Source organism: Sparus aurata, chromosome 8 (genome assembly GCF_900880675.1).
Source record: "Sparus aurata chromosome 8, fSpaAur1.1, whole genome shotgun sequence".
Lineage (NCBI taxonomy): Eukaryota > Metazoa > Chordata > Actinopteri > Spariformes > Sparidae > Sparus > Sparus aurata.
This window is the reverse complement of record NC_044194.1, coordinates 8,750,586-8,770,395: the sequence shown is the minus strand read 5'-3', so window position 1 is coordinate 8,770,395 and position 19,810 is coordinate 8,750,586. Positions and strand designations below refer to the sequence as shown.

Here is a 19,810-nt window from a genome sequence, read left to right as displayed (position 1 = left end):
AAAGTACCCCAAAATACAGTTAAATAATCAGTAACAGAACTTGAATGAATGTTTTTGATGCTTCGTTGGTATTTTGCCACACTTAACTGTCTTTAATCAAAACCTTTATGGTATTTTTGAAGTTCATATTAGGAAAGAGGAATAATAGAATACAGACAATACAAAAAATAGATAAACAAAAACAAAATTGGCTTCCTGTTACATGACTGCTCACGCCCCTTGTTGTGTCCCTATTGAATGCACTTGACTTAATAGCGAAATAACTATATCTGCACTGTTAAACATGAAAAACGCAAGAATGTATGAGATACTGTTTACCACCCGAAAAGTATGAAAACTGATTTCCTCGTCTCTCTCCATCCTCTTTCAATTCCATCTCCTGCAAATGCACCAGCACACTTACATAAACATACACACACACACACACACACACACACACACACACACACACACACACACACACTGTACAGTTCATCGCTGTTTGATTTAATCAGGGTTGCAGTCGTCTGCTGTGTAATTAAAGCTGTGTATTGCAAAGTCTGATCATTCAAATTCAGATCTCTCACTCGAGCCTCTGTGTTCTCTCAGCTCGCTCACACCGGCGGTTACTTACTCACACATTTTGATCTGCACATGGCATCTCATGGCCAAAATACAAAAAGAATACCACTTTTTGTCTTGTTTTACTCCAGATGTGGTCAGATGTCTTTTTTCTTTTTTTTTAAATAGCTGAAATGCATTCTTGGTGTGACCGCTCATCCTAAAGCTCCAGTGTGGATTTGAGTTCTGTGTGCCTTGTTCTGGCCGTCGGATTATCCACGCCAGTCTACTCGCATGACACATTTTCCCCTCTTTTCTCCTCCCTCTGTCCTTTCATCACCGTCTTTCAATCCCCAGTTTATTCAAAGCAACCTTGTATCAGACTCTCACTTTCTGTCACTTCGTACCCAAAGCTGCCTTCTCTCACTCAGGCCTTTTAATTATGTCTCTAAAGCCCCTCTCTTCAAGTGCTTAGGCCTTGATTGCAAATACCAGCTTTGTATATTTGACTAAATTAAAAAGTGGAGGGGAAAGGAAGGAAGGGGGGGAAAGGGGGGAAAAAAATCCAGAGGCAGAGAGCATGTTAACAGCCAGATGCACGCACAATGTCACTTTTCCTAAAGCTTTCAAGTTCAGCACAGACACATTAACAGAAGGCTGAGAAAAGAAAAATCTCCCCCTGCATCATTATTATTCACTGCAGATGTCAACTGCAGCACTTTGAGAAATAACTGTATTACTGACAATTTTCCGCTTGTGTTGCATATTTATTTTTTGTAACACGACTAGAAAAAAAAAAAAAAAAGGGAAAGTCAGCCAGTTTCTAGACACGAATGAACTGGTTTCTAGTAAAACACACGATGGGCTCCAGTCAGTTCTCCTGCAGAGCTGCTTTAATAACAGCAGCTCATCAGGCACAAGACACAAGCCGTAATCATCATTAACTCATTACCAGAGTTGTTCAAGAAAAATGATTTAAACGTTCAGAAAAAAAGAAAAGAAAAGAACTTAAAGTGGCATTGAACTCATCCCCCCCCCCCCCCCCCCCCCCCCTCCTCCAGGCTTTCTGCCACATCCACAGATCAGGCCCTGCTAAGAAGATTTCTGCTTGCTAATGGAGTAAAGCTTGTCACTGCTTGACTTGCTGCTGAATTTTTGTGGGTCAGAACATGGTCAAAATGTCTGCTGTGATAAGGGGCAGCACTGTGCTTCATTCTTTAACACTGTCAGGTCTTTTTTTTAAAAAAAATAATGTTTAAAATTGCAAAACACATTGATCCATAATCACAGTATATGTACATTTAACTTGGTGTAGAGATGAAAAGCTGTTGTGCAGAATTGGACGTAAATGACCTGACGAGGGGAAGTTCAGTGAGAGATGTTTTTTTTTACCTTTCCTAATCCATATCCCCTCTCGTTTTCCTCTTTACATTTTCTGCGTACTCTGAAGGCTCTAATTGGTCCGAACCAGACTAATCTTCCGGTTTTATTTCTTGGCTTAACCCTGCTTTGAGTAAGGGTCGTCGCCATTGGCCATCTGTCCCAGAAGAGCGCTCCTTGTGATTGGCCATATGGCGTAAGAGAGAGAGAGAGATTTCGGAGGAGCTGAATGTTTAAATTGAATGGAGATGTTCCAACCAGTCACGGAAGGGTGTGATGTCATCTGTCGGGAGAGATGTGTCACTCTGGGTCATATAAGTGTGTGTGTGTGTGTGTGTCTGAGTTCAGCCTCTCGCAGCCTGACACCATCAGTAGAAAAGGAAGTCTTTTGGCTCCCACTTGAATTTGATTGCTGTAAAATGCATGAGAGCCAATTATTGCCTTTTTATAAAATCGTGTTCAGCACAATCTTTCAGCACTCATCCGGCGTATTAATGTGCTGTTTTTGTTTGTTTCCATTCTAACAACCTCTTGAATATATAATATTTAACATTTCTGCAATTAAAATGTCAAATGTGTTTTATTTGCGAGGAAGGGAGGAAGTCTGTGAACATAACTGAACATAACGTATCTTTAAAACACTGTCTCCTCCGTGAACAATCGCGCCCGAGACACACAGAAAGAGTTTCATCAGCAGTGGTGGTTGTGTAACAGCAAAGACAACAACTCCCATGATCCCGCACTTCTCAGGTCTTTTGTTTTCAGCAGCCCACGTTACGTACTGTGCTTTTTTTTCACCGATTCCCAAATGTAATTCACGTCACGTCTTGTGCACATTTTCATTTCAGGAAGCTGGATGTTGACCAAAGCAAATGTTGAGGCAAGTGTTAATGGATTATGAGTTGTGTCATTAGCGAATCTCTATGTCAGTTGGCAACAGCGAAGCAAAACTGGAGCTTTATTTTATGAAGTAATATTTCAGGGATTGTAAAATAGAAATAGAAAAAAATACACCGTGGGGTTTTGTGAAGAAAGTGCTGCGCCTGACGTGACGACAGGTAAAGCAAGTATTTTACTGAGCAGTCCGCCGGAAAACAGCTCATCAACATCCTTTAGATACCCCTCTCCTCACCTTTAGGTTGTTTTTTTTAAAGTTGCAGGCGTTACATCATTCAAGGTTTTGCATCACATTTGAGGAAAGTGCTTTGGAGGACAAACTCCCCAATGACACACCCTGAATAACAAAAACATTTTAAAAAACGTCATTGTTTTGCCTCAAAATTTTCATTTGCACCAGGATGTACACAGTTTGGGTCTGATCTCGAAAGGAACAAAAGACTAGAGGAAGAAAAAGAAGTGAAAGAGGGATTTTTGCGTCCAGTTGCAGAATTGCAAATCGCAGATTAGTGGGAATCAAAACTCTTCTGTGAAACTGTGTTTGTTTCTCATGATTGCTTCTGTCTCTGATAAACTGGTATTAGAGAATATGATCAGACATCACACACAACAAGCCTTATATCTACATTTTTTAAGAAATACATAACAGGTGCAGCACTTGATTATCACGGGATGAAAAGAAAAAACTGACCTAAATGATCTTAACACAGATAAAGGTGGAGGTTAAAGCAGTCAACCTTTTTTTTTTTTTTTTACAATTGGGTTGCTGTGACTTGTAGTATTGTTTTCCTGACATTTGTCTGATGAATTTTCCTGTGTTGCTCCGTCTAATCTGTTGTCATATGGGCTGGAGATAAAGAGTTAGAGAGTTTATCATCAGCGCTTCCTGCTGCAAGATATCCCATATGTCTAAATCTGTCTAGAAATGGGATATTTGTGTTTAGTCTCAGGGTCTGGGAGTCTTGGGACCGTCTGGACTTGAATCTTAAGCCGGCTATTATGTAAGAATCATCTATACGGATGATTAAATGTCATGTCAAAATTGTGTCATGACTATTTTAATATTAAAAATAAAGAAAAAAGGAGTAAGTAAATAATTTACACTGAAGTGAAGGCTTCACTCGAGAACCAGAGTGTTTTTTTCTCCCTCAGCCGAGTGATGGCTCTACAAAACTGCACTGTGCATGAGGGTGATTATTTGTGGCATAATCTACAGTTGCAATGTCAAATGCCCATGGTGACCGTTCCACCCTTCCACCCTATTAAAGTCGGGACCCGTACGAAGGCCACTGTGCCTCCGCATCAACAGTAATAGGCCAAATCCACAGGGATTTCCTGCCAATCACCGGCTCGTGGCACTATCTTAATGACTTTTTCCTCGGAAGCTGATAAAAGTGCTTTTCCTCTAAATTCCACAATCTGTTGTGTTTTGGGTTTTTTTACCGCACTGGGCATCTCTAGAAACACTGGCACTGATTCAAAGCGAGTCCATACAGTGTATTACTATAGAAGTAATGTGCTTTAGAATAGATAAGGAGCCCCTGGGACCCTCTGACCTCCATTGTTACATGGTGCTGCTGAACTGCATCAAACACCCTGCTGTGTTAATCCCTGACCTTAAACCCTGTTCTTCCTCGAAAGCTTGTTTTTCCTCCAGACAGACAAAAGTCATTTTCAGATTTAAGACAGGCACACGCGATCATGCAGACGGAGCATGCATGTGTTCTTTCACAGTTCAAAAAGAAAGAATGAATGTTGGCGAAAGTTGTTTTCACCCGGCGGTGTCACCTGGCTCACTCAGCCGTGGACTGCCAAATTAAAGATGTTAATTTCATCCTTAAGCACACGCTAATAAGAGCAATCACTTGCCTGGTTACGAGTCCAATCAAAATGCTAATTACAATCCCCGGCCCTGCGAAAAAGAACAGTTGAGGATTCATTATCCTCCTTTCGTTCTACTTTTTCTGTCTCTGCCTTCCTTTTGGGTGGCATCCCGTTTGAAATAATGTGTACAGCTGCGACGTGGAAGATTTTGTGGATGTCACTGAGAGGATGTTGAGCTGTGCAGATGCTCGCTGGTATAAGCTTTAAGAAGAGGCATGGTTACACGTGTGCATGCAAACGTTTCATGTGTCAAAAAAAAGGAGAAATCCCGATATTTCATTCCCTTTGAAGAGAGCGTGGTGGTTTTTATCACTGCTCTTTGTACAGAAAGGTTTCTAGTGGTTGTTTTTGTTCACTTTTTTCTACAGGGAGACATATTCTGCTATATTGAGGTTCATAATTTTATTTTGGATAACTACTAGAAAAGGTTTACATCCTTTTTTTGCTGAAAACGCATAACAGTTTCTTCATGTAGTCCAGCGCTGCAGCACTGTATTTCCCCTCCATCGGACATGCTTTGTTTTAGCTCCTGTCTCCAATACCCAGTCTGCTCTGATTCGTCAGCTCACACATGCCTGAGCCAGCACCGCTCACGTGACTCTGCTCGGCTCTGTCGTGTTTTATTCTTCCAGTTAACTTCACGTCTACCGGGAATATAGTTATAAGGTACACAAATGTGTGACATGGTGACATAGTGTGACAGAATTAACTACTGACGAGGCGTTCAGGTACCTCAGGAGCTGTGTTTTTCTGTGGGAGATAGGGGCTCCTATTGGCGTAAACACTGAGCTTTTTAACTTTCAAAACCTTTTACATGCACGAGACCAGTGAAGGAACGGAAAGCAACGAAAAAGCATAATAGGCTCCCCATAAATGTGAAAGTTGGCAAAAACATGTACAAGGTCGAGATGGGGCGAGAAAAGATGTTTTGCTAAAAGAAGTCTTGATTTTTTTTTCCTCCTATGAAAAGCTTCAATTTAGGAAGTAATACTCTTCTTTGGACACATTGCATTCAAATCATTGAATACTCATCATCAGCTTATTGAGTGTGTCTTACAGAGGGAGCACACACACGACTGCAGCACTGAACTCTGATTTCATAAAGCACTTTATTCTAAATTAGAGGCAAATGCAAGGCCTCAAGGACACGCCACTTTTATTGAAGCTCTTCCAACAATGCAATAACTCAAAAGGATTTTCGAGAAAGCACAGTATATCCATTGGCTTCAGGTTGCTATAGCACAAGTCTTTCCCTTTAGCAGCAGCGGCAGCATTGGCTGCACAGGTCGACAGTCTTGGTAGAAATCGTCTTTTGTTCCACTTTGATCCCCGTCTCTGTCAAAACCCCCTAAAAACCTCTGCTTTCTAGGTCCCCGATTGCCTCAGAAGAAGCTGGCGCACCAGCTTGGTTGCCATGGCGACAGATGCAGATTCGAAGCCCTTTGATGTGCAGTAAACAAAGGTGTGCGAGTGTCAGATTGTCACTTCGCCTGTGTGTGTGTGTGTGTGTGTGTCGTCCGGATGAGTGACAGTCGGACAGACAGAGGGTAACAGACAGTGATCGCACGACAAAAGTAACATCTGGTCATCTGTAACAGCTGGTTTTCAAAGAGACAACCTGTCACTCGCACTTTGTCGCTTTAGTTCACATGTCACGCGGCGGCGGTCCCCCCGTCAAACCGGGCCCAGAAACTAAATGATTCATGCATCTCAGAGACGACACTTTCACTTTTACCGTCATTCACACGGGAGTCGTGTCCCTTTAAATCACAGGCCCAGATGATGCAAGTTTATGATCAGCATATATTATTTCGGGGTGTGTGCGTGTGTTCATCTCCTGACGAATTAATTTACCCCGAGGTTGTTACTGCAGAAGGAAAACTGGTCCCACCTTACTGAATAATGATGGCCTTGGAGACTTTGAAAACGTGGCCCTGGGGCTTTCTCAAAGGATGTGTTGCTTTGAGCTTTGCTAAGTTGTGTGTGTGTGTGTGTGTGTGTGTGTGTGTGCTGCTGCTGTTTTTTTTTTTTCTTCTTCTGTTCTCACTTCGGTTGTTTGTTTCGAGAGTTTTTATGTGAGGGGCAGAAAAATTCCAGGATGCAGGAAAAAAAAAGTCAATAAGATCGCAATCAGCAGAAAAATATAGCACAATTAATGTAGGTTAGACTTGTTCAACATGAAATTACACACACTGATGAGACGCTCGCTCCAGCTGCAGATGTGGTGAGATGATGCACCTTCCTCTCAGAGGAGGTGGTGGTGGAATTTAACTCAGGGCATTTACGCAAACTTGATCTGCAGATAAAGACACATGATCAGCTCATAACATGTGCCTGATGAATTGTCAAAGTGCCCAAATTGTAAACAAAGTACTTTAAACTACCTCCAATAGCTATAAATAAAATTCCTGCTTAAACTTGTATGCATCAGTAATAATATAATTCAGAAATATAAAAACAGTTAACGAATGTGTCTAGTGATCATTACTAATGGTTTTCATGTCAACTAAGATATTAATTTATACATTTTTTTAAAGATTTATAAAGATGCTTTTACATTAGTCAATACAACAGTAAGCTGTTAACATTTATTATGCTAAAAGTTTACATATTAATTAAGCTCGTTACTAATATTAACCAGCTATGTGGCTGATAAACATGTTACAAGACTTATGCTAATGGCATTAAACGGTGATCACCGTCCACTTTCAGGTCCATCCTCTTACTTTGTATATACTTAAAGGATAAGTTCACCCCAAAAAATGGAATTATCATAAAGATTAGTCATAACTCACTCACACCTCATGCTGATGGAAAGTTGGATGAAGTCCATAAATCATTTCTGGAGCTTCGCAGCAAAGCAGCATCGCATTGTTCTAAACAACTGAAGCAGATGGGGACTTGTTTTAAAATGTGGGAAATAAAAATGAAGAATAACTTAAAATGGTCTCATACTGTTCACCTGGTGTTATCCGAATCTCTGGAAGATCCCACGTTGATTTAAAAAGACTTTATTTACACCGTCCGTCCGCTCGTGCTTTGTGCTTCAGGCTAACGATTTAAGCTCAGCGGCTACAGTGAAGATTTCGGCTTTAAAAAAAAGTGTGTAAATAACGTCTGTATAAATGAATTTGGGATCTCGGGGCTTCCGAGAACTTGGATTATGCCGAACGAGCCATTTCGTGCCTCTCTTTTTTTTCAGTTAATCTACCTCAGTTGTTTAGGAGCGACACTCTTTTTGCGTGGCGGCTAATCTTCGCTAGTGTGGGCAAACCTTGAAACAGGCTGGATATCGCTTTGTAGGTGACATCAGTGAGTTTAGTGACAGTATCACTTCATAATAACAACAACAACACAACGATCAGTCTGAAATCATGTGGGAAATTCAAATCAGAAACAGTCATCCTTCTAGTCTGATAAGTGGTTCTTTGTTTTGAAGAAACCACACCTGCATCTGACCACAGAGGTGTGAAAGGCACGGATGGATGAGAATATCTCACTCGTTTGCTCATAGGTGTCTGTCTGTGTGAGTGTCTCTGGCTGCCCTGGCCCTATCCATCTCAAAGCCATTACAATCAGCTGAAGAGGGATGGATCTGCCTGTAGGACACGGTGACACTCTCTGCTGTTAGAAGGCAACACATCAAAGGAAAGTCTCCATCACACCGAATCTTGGCTTCCGTTTCCATCTTTTCTGCAGCTCTCGCCAGATTCTTGAGGGCTGTAGGCGCCATGTGTCCTTCAAGACAAACGAGGAAAGACATCAGGCAGCGTGTCCTGCCTCTCTTTCTGCTCAGTTGCACACGGGAATGCAGTGTTGACTTGATTTGTTCTAAGTGAGCCTTTTGGCACAGGTGTCCTGTGCGCGCATGTTGCCCTGTACCAGCTAATTAGATTATTATGATACTATATATATATTATTTTTTTTTTTTAAATGGGGATTCCTGATGTTAGTTCAGCATCAGGACAAACACGCTCGGAGAGGATTATCATATCACTTATTACTCATGTATGAAGACGCACATGCGCAATCGGCTGCGCCCCCTTCTCGCGCCAACTGAGCCCAATCTTAAAACCAGGAGCCGCCGCAGACAGATGATCCGTTTTTATTTGAGAGGACAGATCGGTCTCAGTCTGACAAACACTCTGCAGGAACAGCGTCACCGCGCCGGGAAAAAAACTGTGCTCATCCTCTCAGTTTTGTGGCGATGAAGGAGAAGTTCACCATCATCAGCACCATCAGCTGCTTCCTGCCCCACAAGCGTCTCCCAGCGTGACCAGCAGGATTAGGATGGAAAGGTGAAAGTTGGGGGTTTTTTGGGGTGGGTAAATCAGCGGTTCTAACATGCGCTAATCCGGACCACGGGCAGAAGGATGTAAGGGACACACAGTTTGTCAAGTTTGAAACGTAAAAAAACCTCCCAGAAAGACGGACTTCAGCAGAGAGGATGCATGCAGGTGAGTGCGATGATCCATGTCTGCATGATTTTGGGGCGTTTTGGTGAAATTGTCTTTTTTTTTTTCGTTCTGTGTTTGAAGGAGAGGCTGAGGGACTTTCTAATCTTTGGTCATCTCTGTATTTTTTTCCTTTAACATGTCGTTTCCTGGCACATTTGTATTCATAAACTTCTCGTGCAGGTCGCATGTTCTGCACAAAATAACCAAGCACGGATCTGTTTTCCTGGAGACATTTGTAAAAAAAGAAAGAAAGAAAGACAGGAGAACGAGCAACTAATCTGTGTGTGTTTGAGCATCGTTCCTCTGGTGCAAGAGGTCCGCGGTGCTGAAGTGACAGCGGCGCATTTGCGCAATCCGCTCCGCTGGTATTAAAAAAGATAAATAAAATACAGACTTAAGTTTTGCAAGAAAGTAATAATAATCCACATTTTCAGAGGGGAAATCTGTTTTCTCTCTTGGATCAGCTTGTGGTGGCTCAGAGCCTGGACAGGAGGATTTGGGCTGCTGCCTCAGTTTCTCCTCCTCCTCCACACACACACACACACACACACACACACACACACACACACACACACACACACACACACACACAGTATATGGTCTCTGTTTAAGTGGTTCAATGTGATAGATTAGAAACCTGAATTCCCCCATAAAGTGACGTTGTCAGGCAGCTGGGGACATTGTGAAGACGGACAGTCTAATTAAATTTAGCTTCACCTCCATAAACCTGCCACCAATTGATTGAAAGTGAATAAAAGACTCTTTGTCACAGCACCTTGCTGCAGGTTAAGGTTTTTACTGGATGTCTGCTTTGAGATTCTTCAGATATATATTGAACTTTTTGACCATCTTAAAGTCATTTTAATGAGAGCTGCAACGATTGATTGATTAATCGATAAGTCTAGAGAATGAAAATGAATTGCCAATTCGATTCGCTTTGATTTTTGATGGAAAAAAATGTCAAACACCTGCTGGTTCCAGCTTCTTAAACGTGAGGATTTGCTGATTTTCTCGTCACTTATGATGGTAAATGAAGAGTCTTTGGGATTGAGACTGTCGTTGGATGAATCAAGTCATTTGAAGACGTTACTTTGGGTCCGATTTTTGGGTCCAATACCGATATAAGCGAGTAAAGAAATTCCAATGTCAACATATCGGCTGGTGCACACACATTTTTTGCTGTTATCCCTCAGATGTTGTTATCAAACACATAAAGATTTTTAATCTCTGCAGGATATTTGACAGATTAACGATAAACTTTGTAGCACAAAACAACACTGATGCATGGAAAACGGTAAACTTACTGGCAATTTAAGAATTCTATATCTTTTTCTGCGTTATGTTCTGTAAAACAAAAACAAAATTCCACATGACTGATATCATCAACATACACATCTGTGATACCAACAGCCCAAAATATCAGCCGATCGATATATCAGTCGGCTCTAGAATAAAACATTTAGTCAGCCAGTCAATCATCAGACAGCTGATGCTACTTCCTGTTCCTGAACACAGATAAGAGCGATTTCTGGAAGAAATTGGTTTTTTTTTCCAGCTGTGTTACGACAAACTTGTTGTTTGTTATAAATGCAGATTTGTGAGTGGACAGTCGCTTCAACATGCCAACATGCCACTGTGGTGAAAACTCAAAGCAGAATTTTAGTGGCCTGGTGCCTTCGGGCGAGATGCTCTATTTAGGTCATATTTTATGTAATTGGCACAAATGTGGCACAAGGTATTATTTCATGGGTATTTTGTTATTTACCATGAGATTTGCTCACGTAGCATCGTGGTAGACGGCAGATTGACCTTATATTCTCTGTGTTTCACATGAAGCTCTGAGAAAAAAGGAGGATAAGGAGGATGCAAAAGTAGGAGAAAGAGTTAAGCAAGCAGATGGTGGAAGCTTCATGTCCTTATTCTCTCCCTGACAAGCTTTTGAACTCTGCCTCCTTCGGTCTGTTATATACATTCAGTGGATTCAGCCGAGTGCACCGAGACAATGGGCACAGACACACAAATCCTGCTAAGCTCCTTCTTTCCTTCATTCCATAATTGTATCCTTCCTCACACGCTGTCGGCTTCTTTTACAGCCTGGATATTTCTCATAATCATTGAGGAGGGATTTGCTCTGGCACAAAAGACTAAAGGTAAGATTGATAAATTCCCTTTGCTTCTTTGATAGGTGGGTTACATGACATCAAGACACACGGTCACAGTTTTTTTGGACGTTTAGATATGTTTCTCAGGTGTTTATCATCTCCACGTTGGATATCCGTAGCTGCACTAATGAGTCTTCCACGTGTCTCTTGGCTGTCGTGCTCATGCAGATGGAGGTGCAGGATCAAAAGGGGTCAAACCGTCTCAGCGGCCGCAGCATTCTCGTCACTGTGGAAACTGGGTACGAAACACAGATGGCGGCAGCTTCAGCTCCCCAAACTACCCGCGTACGTACCCTCCCAACAAGGAGTGCCTGTACGTACTGGAAGGTAACCAACAACCTACGCCTGAGCATTATGAACATCGTTGCTGGCAGATTTTGATATTAAAGAAGGCCTTTTTGGGAGCTCCAGGGGATATTAAAGGAAAATTCAAGGAACAAAGTCGCACTTAGATACGCGATGATCAAGAGTTCAGTCCGTCGCTTTGATCGTCTCCGTCTTCTCAAGAATAACATCATCACTGCTCATCGTAAATAATTAACAGGATTCTCTTTTCATGGATCATATTCACACGCAGCCAGTTTCCTCTGATGTCACGCTCAGGATGGGAAGCCTAAACGCCGGGATAATGTTATGCTGCTGTGTTCCAGGTATAAATGAAGGGAACCGGACAAATCTTTATAATTTCCGGACCGATCGGCAGCTGACAAGATGATGGATAGTGAAAATCTGGAGGGACACTGGGTCATATTTCGAGGTTAAACAACATATTTAATAACCTGTTAGCTAACATTAGCATTCAACCCCTTCACTCTAACTTAAACATACAATTTACAATTTCCCCAAATGTGCCCAACAAACCATCCTTGGAGAGATCCACAAGTTAACTCAAGGTAGCTGTGCATTTCATTCGATTGCCTGTCACTACTTCCTGGATAGGAAAATCGGAGATCAACACTAAAATTAGCATGAATGAAACTTAATCATCAGCGGTGGTTGTTTAATGGTTCCTTCACTACAAGAGAAGCGATGATTTGTGTTCAGGCTCTGAACCCAAATCTCTTGCCGGTTCAAATCTCCGCAAACCCTCGACAACGTCTTTTGTTTTGTTTTGATTTAAAGCCCCCTAGTGGCAGAATATGACGTGTTTTATGTGTATTTACCTCCAGTGAGCTTCGCTTCCAGACTTAAATAAATGTGTCCAAGATGTGTGTTTATGTATTTTAGAATGAATTTCAACTTTTCCTATCGTATCATGTAACATGTCTCAAACAGTAATGGTAGCTAGGAAGTGGCCGAATGCTAAATTTTAGCTGTTGTAGCTAACGGAAGCTAACTGGTTATCAAATAAGTCGCTTTACCTTGAGACAAAGCCGGATGTTCCTGTTGTCTTTTCAGTTGCTGATCTGTCAGAAAGCGAGGAAATTACAATAACTTGTCAGATTCTCTTTCTTTGTAGGACTTATAGCCTATAAAAAAAGCAGAAGCACGACCTTTCCAACAATGAGTTTGATGGCAGAGTAAAACTGCCGCTGTGTGAATATGCTGACAGACAATAACTCTTCACAGTGCACTCCTCATTATTTTGCAGCACGAAGACTGCATTAAACTTCGTTGCTCCCGGAGCCCTCAAAACAGTCCGACCTTCTGTAATCAGATAGAAAACCGGATATAAGATATTGTTTTCACTGTTCTTACTATTCTCTGCTAGCATTATATCCCTGAATCACCTGTGTGGCAGTAGATGTGACCCTGCGCTCTGCTTCCCTCAGCTCTGCCCCGCCAGAGGATAGAGCTGCTGTTCGATGATACCTTCTACATCGAGGCCTCGTTCGAGTGTCGCTTCGACCACATCGAGGTGCGCGACGGCCCCTTCAGCTTCTCGCCGCTCATCAATCGCTTCTGCGGCTCTGCGACACCAGGGCTCGTCCTCTCCAGCGGACGCTTCATGTGGATCCGCTTCTTCAGCGATGAAGAGCTGGAGGGGATCGGCTTCCGGGTCCAGTACAGCTTCACCGCAGGTGATCAAAACACAGCGGGGCAGCTTATTGTTTCCCCCCGTAGGGCAGCTTTCTCACGCACCTTCTGAATCCTCACCTGGCTCACCTGTTATCAGTGAAAAATGTATCTCCAGTGACAATGCCTCTGATCATGTGATGCCTCATCGTTGTCTTTATGATTTTCCTCCCGAAGACCCTGAATTTCATCTGCATATTGGAGGACTCTTAAACCCTATCCCAGGTAGGCCAAACACCCAGTCCAGCCTACTCAAACAACTTTAGTTGTTGCGTCTTTGTGATGCAAAGTCACGACGATTCCTTTCACCTTCACCTCTAATCTCCTTTTCTCGCTTTTGTTTTCTTGTTATCCACCTCTTTGTTTCCCTCCGTTGCTGTCTGTGGGTCAGATTGTCAGTTCGAGCTGTCCGGGGCAGACGGCATGATCCGCTCCAGTCAGGTAGAGGAGGAGTATAAAGTGAAGCCCGACCAGGCGGTGGACTGCATCTGGACCATACGAGCCCCACCAAACAACAGGGTATGGCATTTGACGCGTGGACGTTTTACATATCTGCCAGTTTTCTGATGCACAACAACAGAATAAGCTTCCACCGCATCACCACAATAGATGTCGGCAAAACAAAGATACGTTGATGCTTTCTTTAGGTTCAGCTTTAAATTTTATGTAGCGACAACAACTTGGTCTGGTTAGGTTTCGACAGAAAATCCACTTGACAAGAGTTAGGAAGAGATCACTTTGGCCTATGAAAGTCTGTCGCAGCAAACACAGCTAGAAATGTCTCGACATATGCTTAAACATATTCTGTTTTCGTGTGGAAGTTGTTGCAATGTCTTCTGAAAAATATGCGCCACGAACACACCCGGAAAATAATACCCCTTTTTTGGTTGAAGACGTCTCAAACAGCGGCTCTCAGACAGGTGTCGTGCGACCATCTTTCCCGCCTTCTCCTGATAAGAAAAGACGAATCACACATGTGATATGAAATGTTGATATGGCATCGACAAAACATACAAACTAAGAGGTTCCGGGGGTTGGCAGAAAAGCACAATGCCAATATTTTATTCTGCCGACTGGGCTGTAAGCTTCATTCCCCCGATTTATCCTTGTGTAATAACAGGATGCTCATCGGAGGAAAGTGCTGATAAATGTAAAAGTATGGAAAAGAGATGACTAGTAGCTCTTTGTAATGCAATCTAGATGAAAAACTGTGTCGGGTGCCTTTGGAAAAACTGGAAAAAGATTACTTCAAAAACCAGAGGACATCCAGGCACAGGAAAATTATTAAATGAGGAATAATGTATTAAAAAGCCTGTATTTTTGTGGCTACATGATTAAAAATTCAAACATGTTTAGACCTCTAGGTCTTCATCAGGGAGCCGCTGTCTGACATTTAGTTGAGGAAAGGAAATATGATTCATTGGGGTCAAACAGTGCAGTGGTTAAAATCTAATATCGTGACATGTTTGTTTCATCCCTTTGGATAATGACGAAGACAAATCATGTGGATTTCAATTTCATATAAAAAAATCCTCTGAATGTGCTTTTTCTTATCTCACATTCCCTGACGGTACAAACACAGCGTGACGTGTGTGCACATCATTTGTAAAGCACAACATATGGTTTGATAATCCAACATACTGGAAGCACACATAGAGTAAAGCTGCTCGATTTGATTGATGCCTGAAAAACAGGACGCGTCTTGTTACGGCGAAGCAGATACACTGAACTGCATGAAAAATGAACAAAATGTGGAGTAAATCCCCCCTCGGCGGGTTTCCTCCGGGTACTCCGGTTTCCCTCACCATCAAAACATGCACATTAGATTGATTCTCCAGTCAGTACCCTGGACCACTGCTCGCAGGCCGTGGGTCAAATGTAGAGTACCAGTTTCATCATGTTGCACATTGTATGATATGTGACATAAATAAAGATTCTTCTTCTCCTTCTTCTTCTTCTTCTTCTTCTTCTTCTTCTTCTTCTTCTTTGCAATGCTTGTTCCAGATTTACCTGCGATTCTTGGAATACCAGATGGAAAACTCAAACGAGTGTAAGAAGAACTTTGTGGCTGTTTATGATGGCAGTAATGCCATTGAGGACCTAAAGGTAATATAATTTACATTTACATTCCATTATAATGTATGTATGATGTATATTACGTGTATTTACATTTTGTGAGCCCCTTGATCTGATGAACCTCATTTAATCTATTGCAAATTCTGTTGCATTATAGTTCCTAATGTCTCTCTCCTTCTGCTACACAGCAGGGTTAATCTTTCTATTTCATACATTCTTATAGTATTTGAATTTTTTTGTAGCAACTGTTCTACAGAACATGGCTCCAATGAGACCTCACATCAAACAATGTAAGACAGAAAAAAAAAATGGTGCGTGGTTTCTTGCAGGCCAAGTTTTGTAGTACAGTAGCTAATGACATCATGTTGGACAACGGTGTGGGAGTAGTGAGGATGTGGGCCGATGAGACGAGCCGTCTCAGCCGCTTTCGGATGCTCTTCACCATTTTTGCAGACCGTGAGTTTCTTTCTCTTGACATTACACTGAACCTCTGACATTTTCCTTCAGTACCAAGTTGCTTTTTTGTGGTGTCTGTGGCTGTGACAGGGCAAACACAGTGTTGTGGCAGCACCCTCCTGTGGTTTCTCTTCCATACTGCAGCTTTTTTATAAGCGTATAAAGTTTTCCTGGTGGAAGATGCATTCAATTGCACGATGTATAACAATCATACAAAAATGCTCAGGTTTAATGACAGACCTGTAATCAAACAGCACGACTTTGACCGAGAATTAAAGGAAGCGGAAAGATTTCCCGGCTGCTGATATACATGTGTTTGTGTTTCAGCACCCTGTTCAAGCAGTGCGTTCTTCTGCCACAGCAACATGTGCATCAACACTTCTCTGGTGTGCAACGGCATACAGAACTGTGTCTTCCCCTGGGATGAAAGCAACTGCAAAGGTACTCCACTCGTGCCGAAGCGCTGTGTAACTCTCTCTTTAAAAACCCTCTGTGCTGTGACGACGATGAGTTGTGTCGTGTGATGCAATATGATGCGTGTCACGTCTGGTCTGTTGTGTCACATTGAGCCTCCTTGAGGATCTGCGGCTAAAAATTAAAAGATGTTTTTGCGACAGGACACTCGGCCAGTCTTTTAATTTCGACCCTGTGACTACGGTATTATAGAGTATTAGATATTTGTAGATGTTTGACAGTACAGAATATCCCTTCAAACTTTCCTCTTGGCAGGAAAACAATGATCTCGTCATCTTCGACGGCTTTCAAGCCAAAAGACCTCCGGGGCCTTTTGGCTGTTTAGTGGCTCCCAAGCACCTCCATTGATTTAAATGGCTGTTAATCACGGCTTTGGCTTTTAGTGAAGGCTCTGAATTGTTCCTGGCAAGCAAAGATACAGACTGTCCCGATGGGGGCGGTAACCGGTAAATGACTGATGTACTCTCAGTACCTCTAAATGTCCCTCATATTTCACATCTCGTTCTCGCTCTCTTCTTATCTGTCACCCAGAGAAAAAGAGCAAAGGCATCTTTCACCAGATCACAAAGACTCACGGGACAGTAATCTGTGTGTCTACGGGAGTGGTGCTGCTGCTGCTCATCATCTCCATCCTGGTACAGGTCAAACAGCCTCGAAAAAAGGTGAGTGAGACAGTCGCAATATAATCATTCAGCCCAAAAATGTTGGTGTAGAAGCAGCTAATTCATTCAAGTTTGTTCAATCACAATTTGAAGGTGTTGGTACGTAAGAATAACCTGTTCCAACGAGGCGACCTGCAGGAGGTGTTTGACCCTCCGCACTATGAGCTCTTTACTCTCAGGGACAAGGTCAGTTTGATCACTTTGATACATTATCAGCTGCTCTCTGTCGCCTTCTTCTAAAATGACAAATGTACTCACATGATCCTCTTTAGGAGATGTCAGGGGACCTCGGGGAGTTATCAGAGGAACTTCAGTCCCTGCAGGCGCTCAGACGATCCTCATCGGGCTCACGATGCATTCATGAACACCACTGTGGCTCCCAGGTTTCTGTCAACTCCCTCAAAGGCGGTCAAGGCGCACACAGCCTGGGCAGGGGATCCATGGAGCTTCCCTCTTTCAGAGGAGACTTCCAGAGCAGCTTACCCCCCCTCGGGGACTTGAGCAGCAGCCTGCGGAAAAAGAGCTGGCCTAGTATGAAACCTGGTCGAATGCAGGGCCATCATGTGATGGGAGATAGAGTAATGGGGCGGCAGGATAGAGTAATGGAAGAGGATGAAGAGGATGATGAAGACGGAAGGTATGATGTGTATGTACGCAGAGGAGGAAGTCGAAGAGGGAACTTTGAAATGGCCCAGCAAAGATCCTTGTCCATGGACTTCTGAGGAGGAAAGACAAGGTTGGCACGATGTGCAGAAACAACTTTTAACAATCAGTGTCTAACTTCGGGGGCAGAACTTTTAATTCAACACCACAGAGCAGATGTTTCATACGCTGCTCGCCTCCTTCTCACACAGGGTCTGTTACAGAGCAGAGCTCCAAGAGCTGCAGCACTGCCAACTCTGCTCAGATGGTGTGTCTGATGGTGTCGTTCCCTAGAAAATTCATAATTAATGTCGCCCCAGGAACATCGTATCAAAACACAAAACAGCAGCAGAGAAACACATCTGGAGTGAAATGATGTAACTTTGTGGGTTAAATACATGACTCTCACTCAGGAGTCCTGGCTGTGTGATCCGTTTGGAACATGTGGTTTTATTTTTAAGTTCATTTTCAGTTTCTTTTCAGTTTTGGGTCACTGTTTCATGAGCTCCAGACAACAAAAATACTTGGTTAGGTTTGTGGTTCGGGGAAAAATACACCCTTTGAAAACGTTTGACTTGTGGAAAACAGGATGCCTTTTCCCACATGTGTACTTCTCTCTCTTCTCTTTTCTTCGCTGAGTCATCAAACTTTGGCATTATAAAAACGTGATTGGTCAGTTACAATGATGGTCCTGGAAGCAACGATCATTATAACGTTCCAGAAACAACACCAGCATGGCAATCATGCCCGCCCAGACACTGAGACAACTAACAGCGAGCTGTGTTAGAGGGAAGACTGACGATGATGCTGTGTGTTGTTCTTGTTATCAGTGTATTTTGTCAAATACATCGTACTGTAAAGCGAGTAGATTTTATTGAAATATGTCCTAAGTCAGTGTTTTGGTTCCGCAGGGATGTTTTAGGGGAAAAAGTGACTACATTTTATGCAAACAATGAAAAAAAATCTCCCCACAGTTAATGTGAGATCTGTCATTACCTGTATTAAAGAATAAAAATCTAAATTTCTGCGCCGTTAGTTCAAGAAACTAGTCTCATCTTGCCTTTGACATGGAGCCATTTTCACCATAAACAGTCGCGCCTGCTCACCTGGAGGGAGATAGGTGTTGATCAGGAAACTCCTTAAAGGTGTGTCTCACTCGTCTGCTGGTTGGAATTTTCCCATATAAAGTTTATCGCCAGGCTGTGGTGTTGTTTTATCAGATATTATAACCACCAAAAACCACTGAACTATTTCGCAGGAACACAACAAACATCGAATAAAAACTTTATTACAAGCTGATAAAAAGCTGTAACGATTTAAAAAATTAAATGGAGCAGTGTGAGAGCCAGTACTGACACTGACAAACAACTTAAATGAACTGAAACAGAAAGTCTGTATCTCATCTGACCGCGATAAACAACACAATGTACATCTTTGACTGATGGCTTTAAAGGAAAAGTTCACCCAAATACTGAAACTGCCGTCATCACCTACTCAATATCAGTGTGGGGCACTGATGGAAAGTGATATGAACGTCTCAGAAAAACGTAACAAGTGAAGTAGATGGGGACTTGTTTTAAAATGTTAAAAATAACAAGAAAAAAACCCACCTAAAATGACTCAATGCAGTTTTGCATTCTTGACATGTTTCAGCTTGTGCTCCCACTTTAGACAGGGTGGGTGTAGCTGCTACAGTGGAGATGCTGGAGTTAAAAAGGGTGCGTGTTACGTCTTTCCAAACAAATTCTTCCCAAGAGCTGGATTTCATGGTTGTTTTTGTTTTCTTACGTTTTTATTTTTTATGCTGCAGCTCTGTTTTGCTGAGAAGCTCCAGAAATGTTTTGTGGACTATGAAAACTCACCTGACTTTCCATCAGTGTCGGGTTGAGTAGATAACAACTGAACTGTCATTTTGGGGTGAACTCATCCTTTAACATGTTGTATCCTAAAGATGGGCGTGGATGATTATGCTTATGGGAGAATTGTTCCATGTGCTGTTTTCTTCCTGAAGTCTGTGTTTGACATCTCCCTTTCCCTTTTACTTTTACTCACACGTGCGCAGCGCTGTGTGCCCACGCACTCAGATAACCTTGGAGCTGCGGGGCACAACACATTTAGAAAATCCAGAAAGTCAAGCAAGCCACCGCCTGGCAGTTTAGTCAGC

At 42.5% G+C, this 19,810-nt stretch overlaps 1 protein-coding gene across 4 annotated transcripts; it reads left to right on the top strand.

Moving 5' to 3' along the window:
- The first annotated feature begins 7,570 nt into the window (after positions 1 to 7,570).
- On the top strand, positions 7,571 to 18,681 carry neto2b (neuropilin (NRP) and tolloid (TLL)-like 2b). 4 transcript variants are annotated; one of them, XM_030424700.1, is made up of 13 exons: positions 7,572 to 8,013; positions 8,216 to 9,158; positions 11,252 to 11,308; positions 11,489 to 11,647; positions 13,093 to 13,341; positions 13,514 to 13,561; positions 13,728 to 13,855; positions 15,341 to 15,442; positions 15,742 to 15,868; positions 16,196 to 16,309; positions 16,874 to 17,004; positions 17,098 to 17,190; positions 17,277 to 18,681. In XM_030424700.1, exons 2-13 carry the CDS (start codon positions 9,149 to 9,151, stop codon positions 17,724 to 17,726), a joined length of 1,668 nt encoding a protein of 555 aa, XP_030280560.1. In that variant the 5' UTR covers positions 7,572 to 8,013; positions 8,216 to 9,148; the 3' UTR covers positions 17,727 to 18,681. The 4 variants fall into 4 exon arrangements, with proteins under 4 accessions (XP_030280561.1, XP_030280560.1, XP_030280562.1 ...); XM_030424701.1 differs by having other exon boundaries at positions 7,571 to 9,158; positions 11,489 to 11,605; XM_030424702.1 differs by lacking the exons at positions 7,572 to 8,013; positions 8,216 to 9,158; positions 11,252 to 11,308 and having other exon boundaries at positions 11,515 to 11,849.
- Positions 18,682 to 19,810: the final 1,129 nt, after the last annotated feature.

Excerpts from the sequence above, each read along its gene's own strand:
- neto2b (XM_030424700.1), top strand. Across the intron at positions 13,856-15,340 it reads GAGCCCCACCAAACAACAGG|ATTTACCTGCGATTCTTGGA; the intron begins GTATGGCATTTG and ends TGCTTGTTCCAG. Across the intron at positions 15,443-15,741 it reads ATGCCATTGAGGACCTAAAG|GCCAAGTTTTGTAGTACAGT; the intron begins GTAATATAATTT and ends GGTTTCTTGCAG.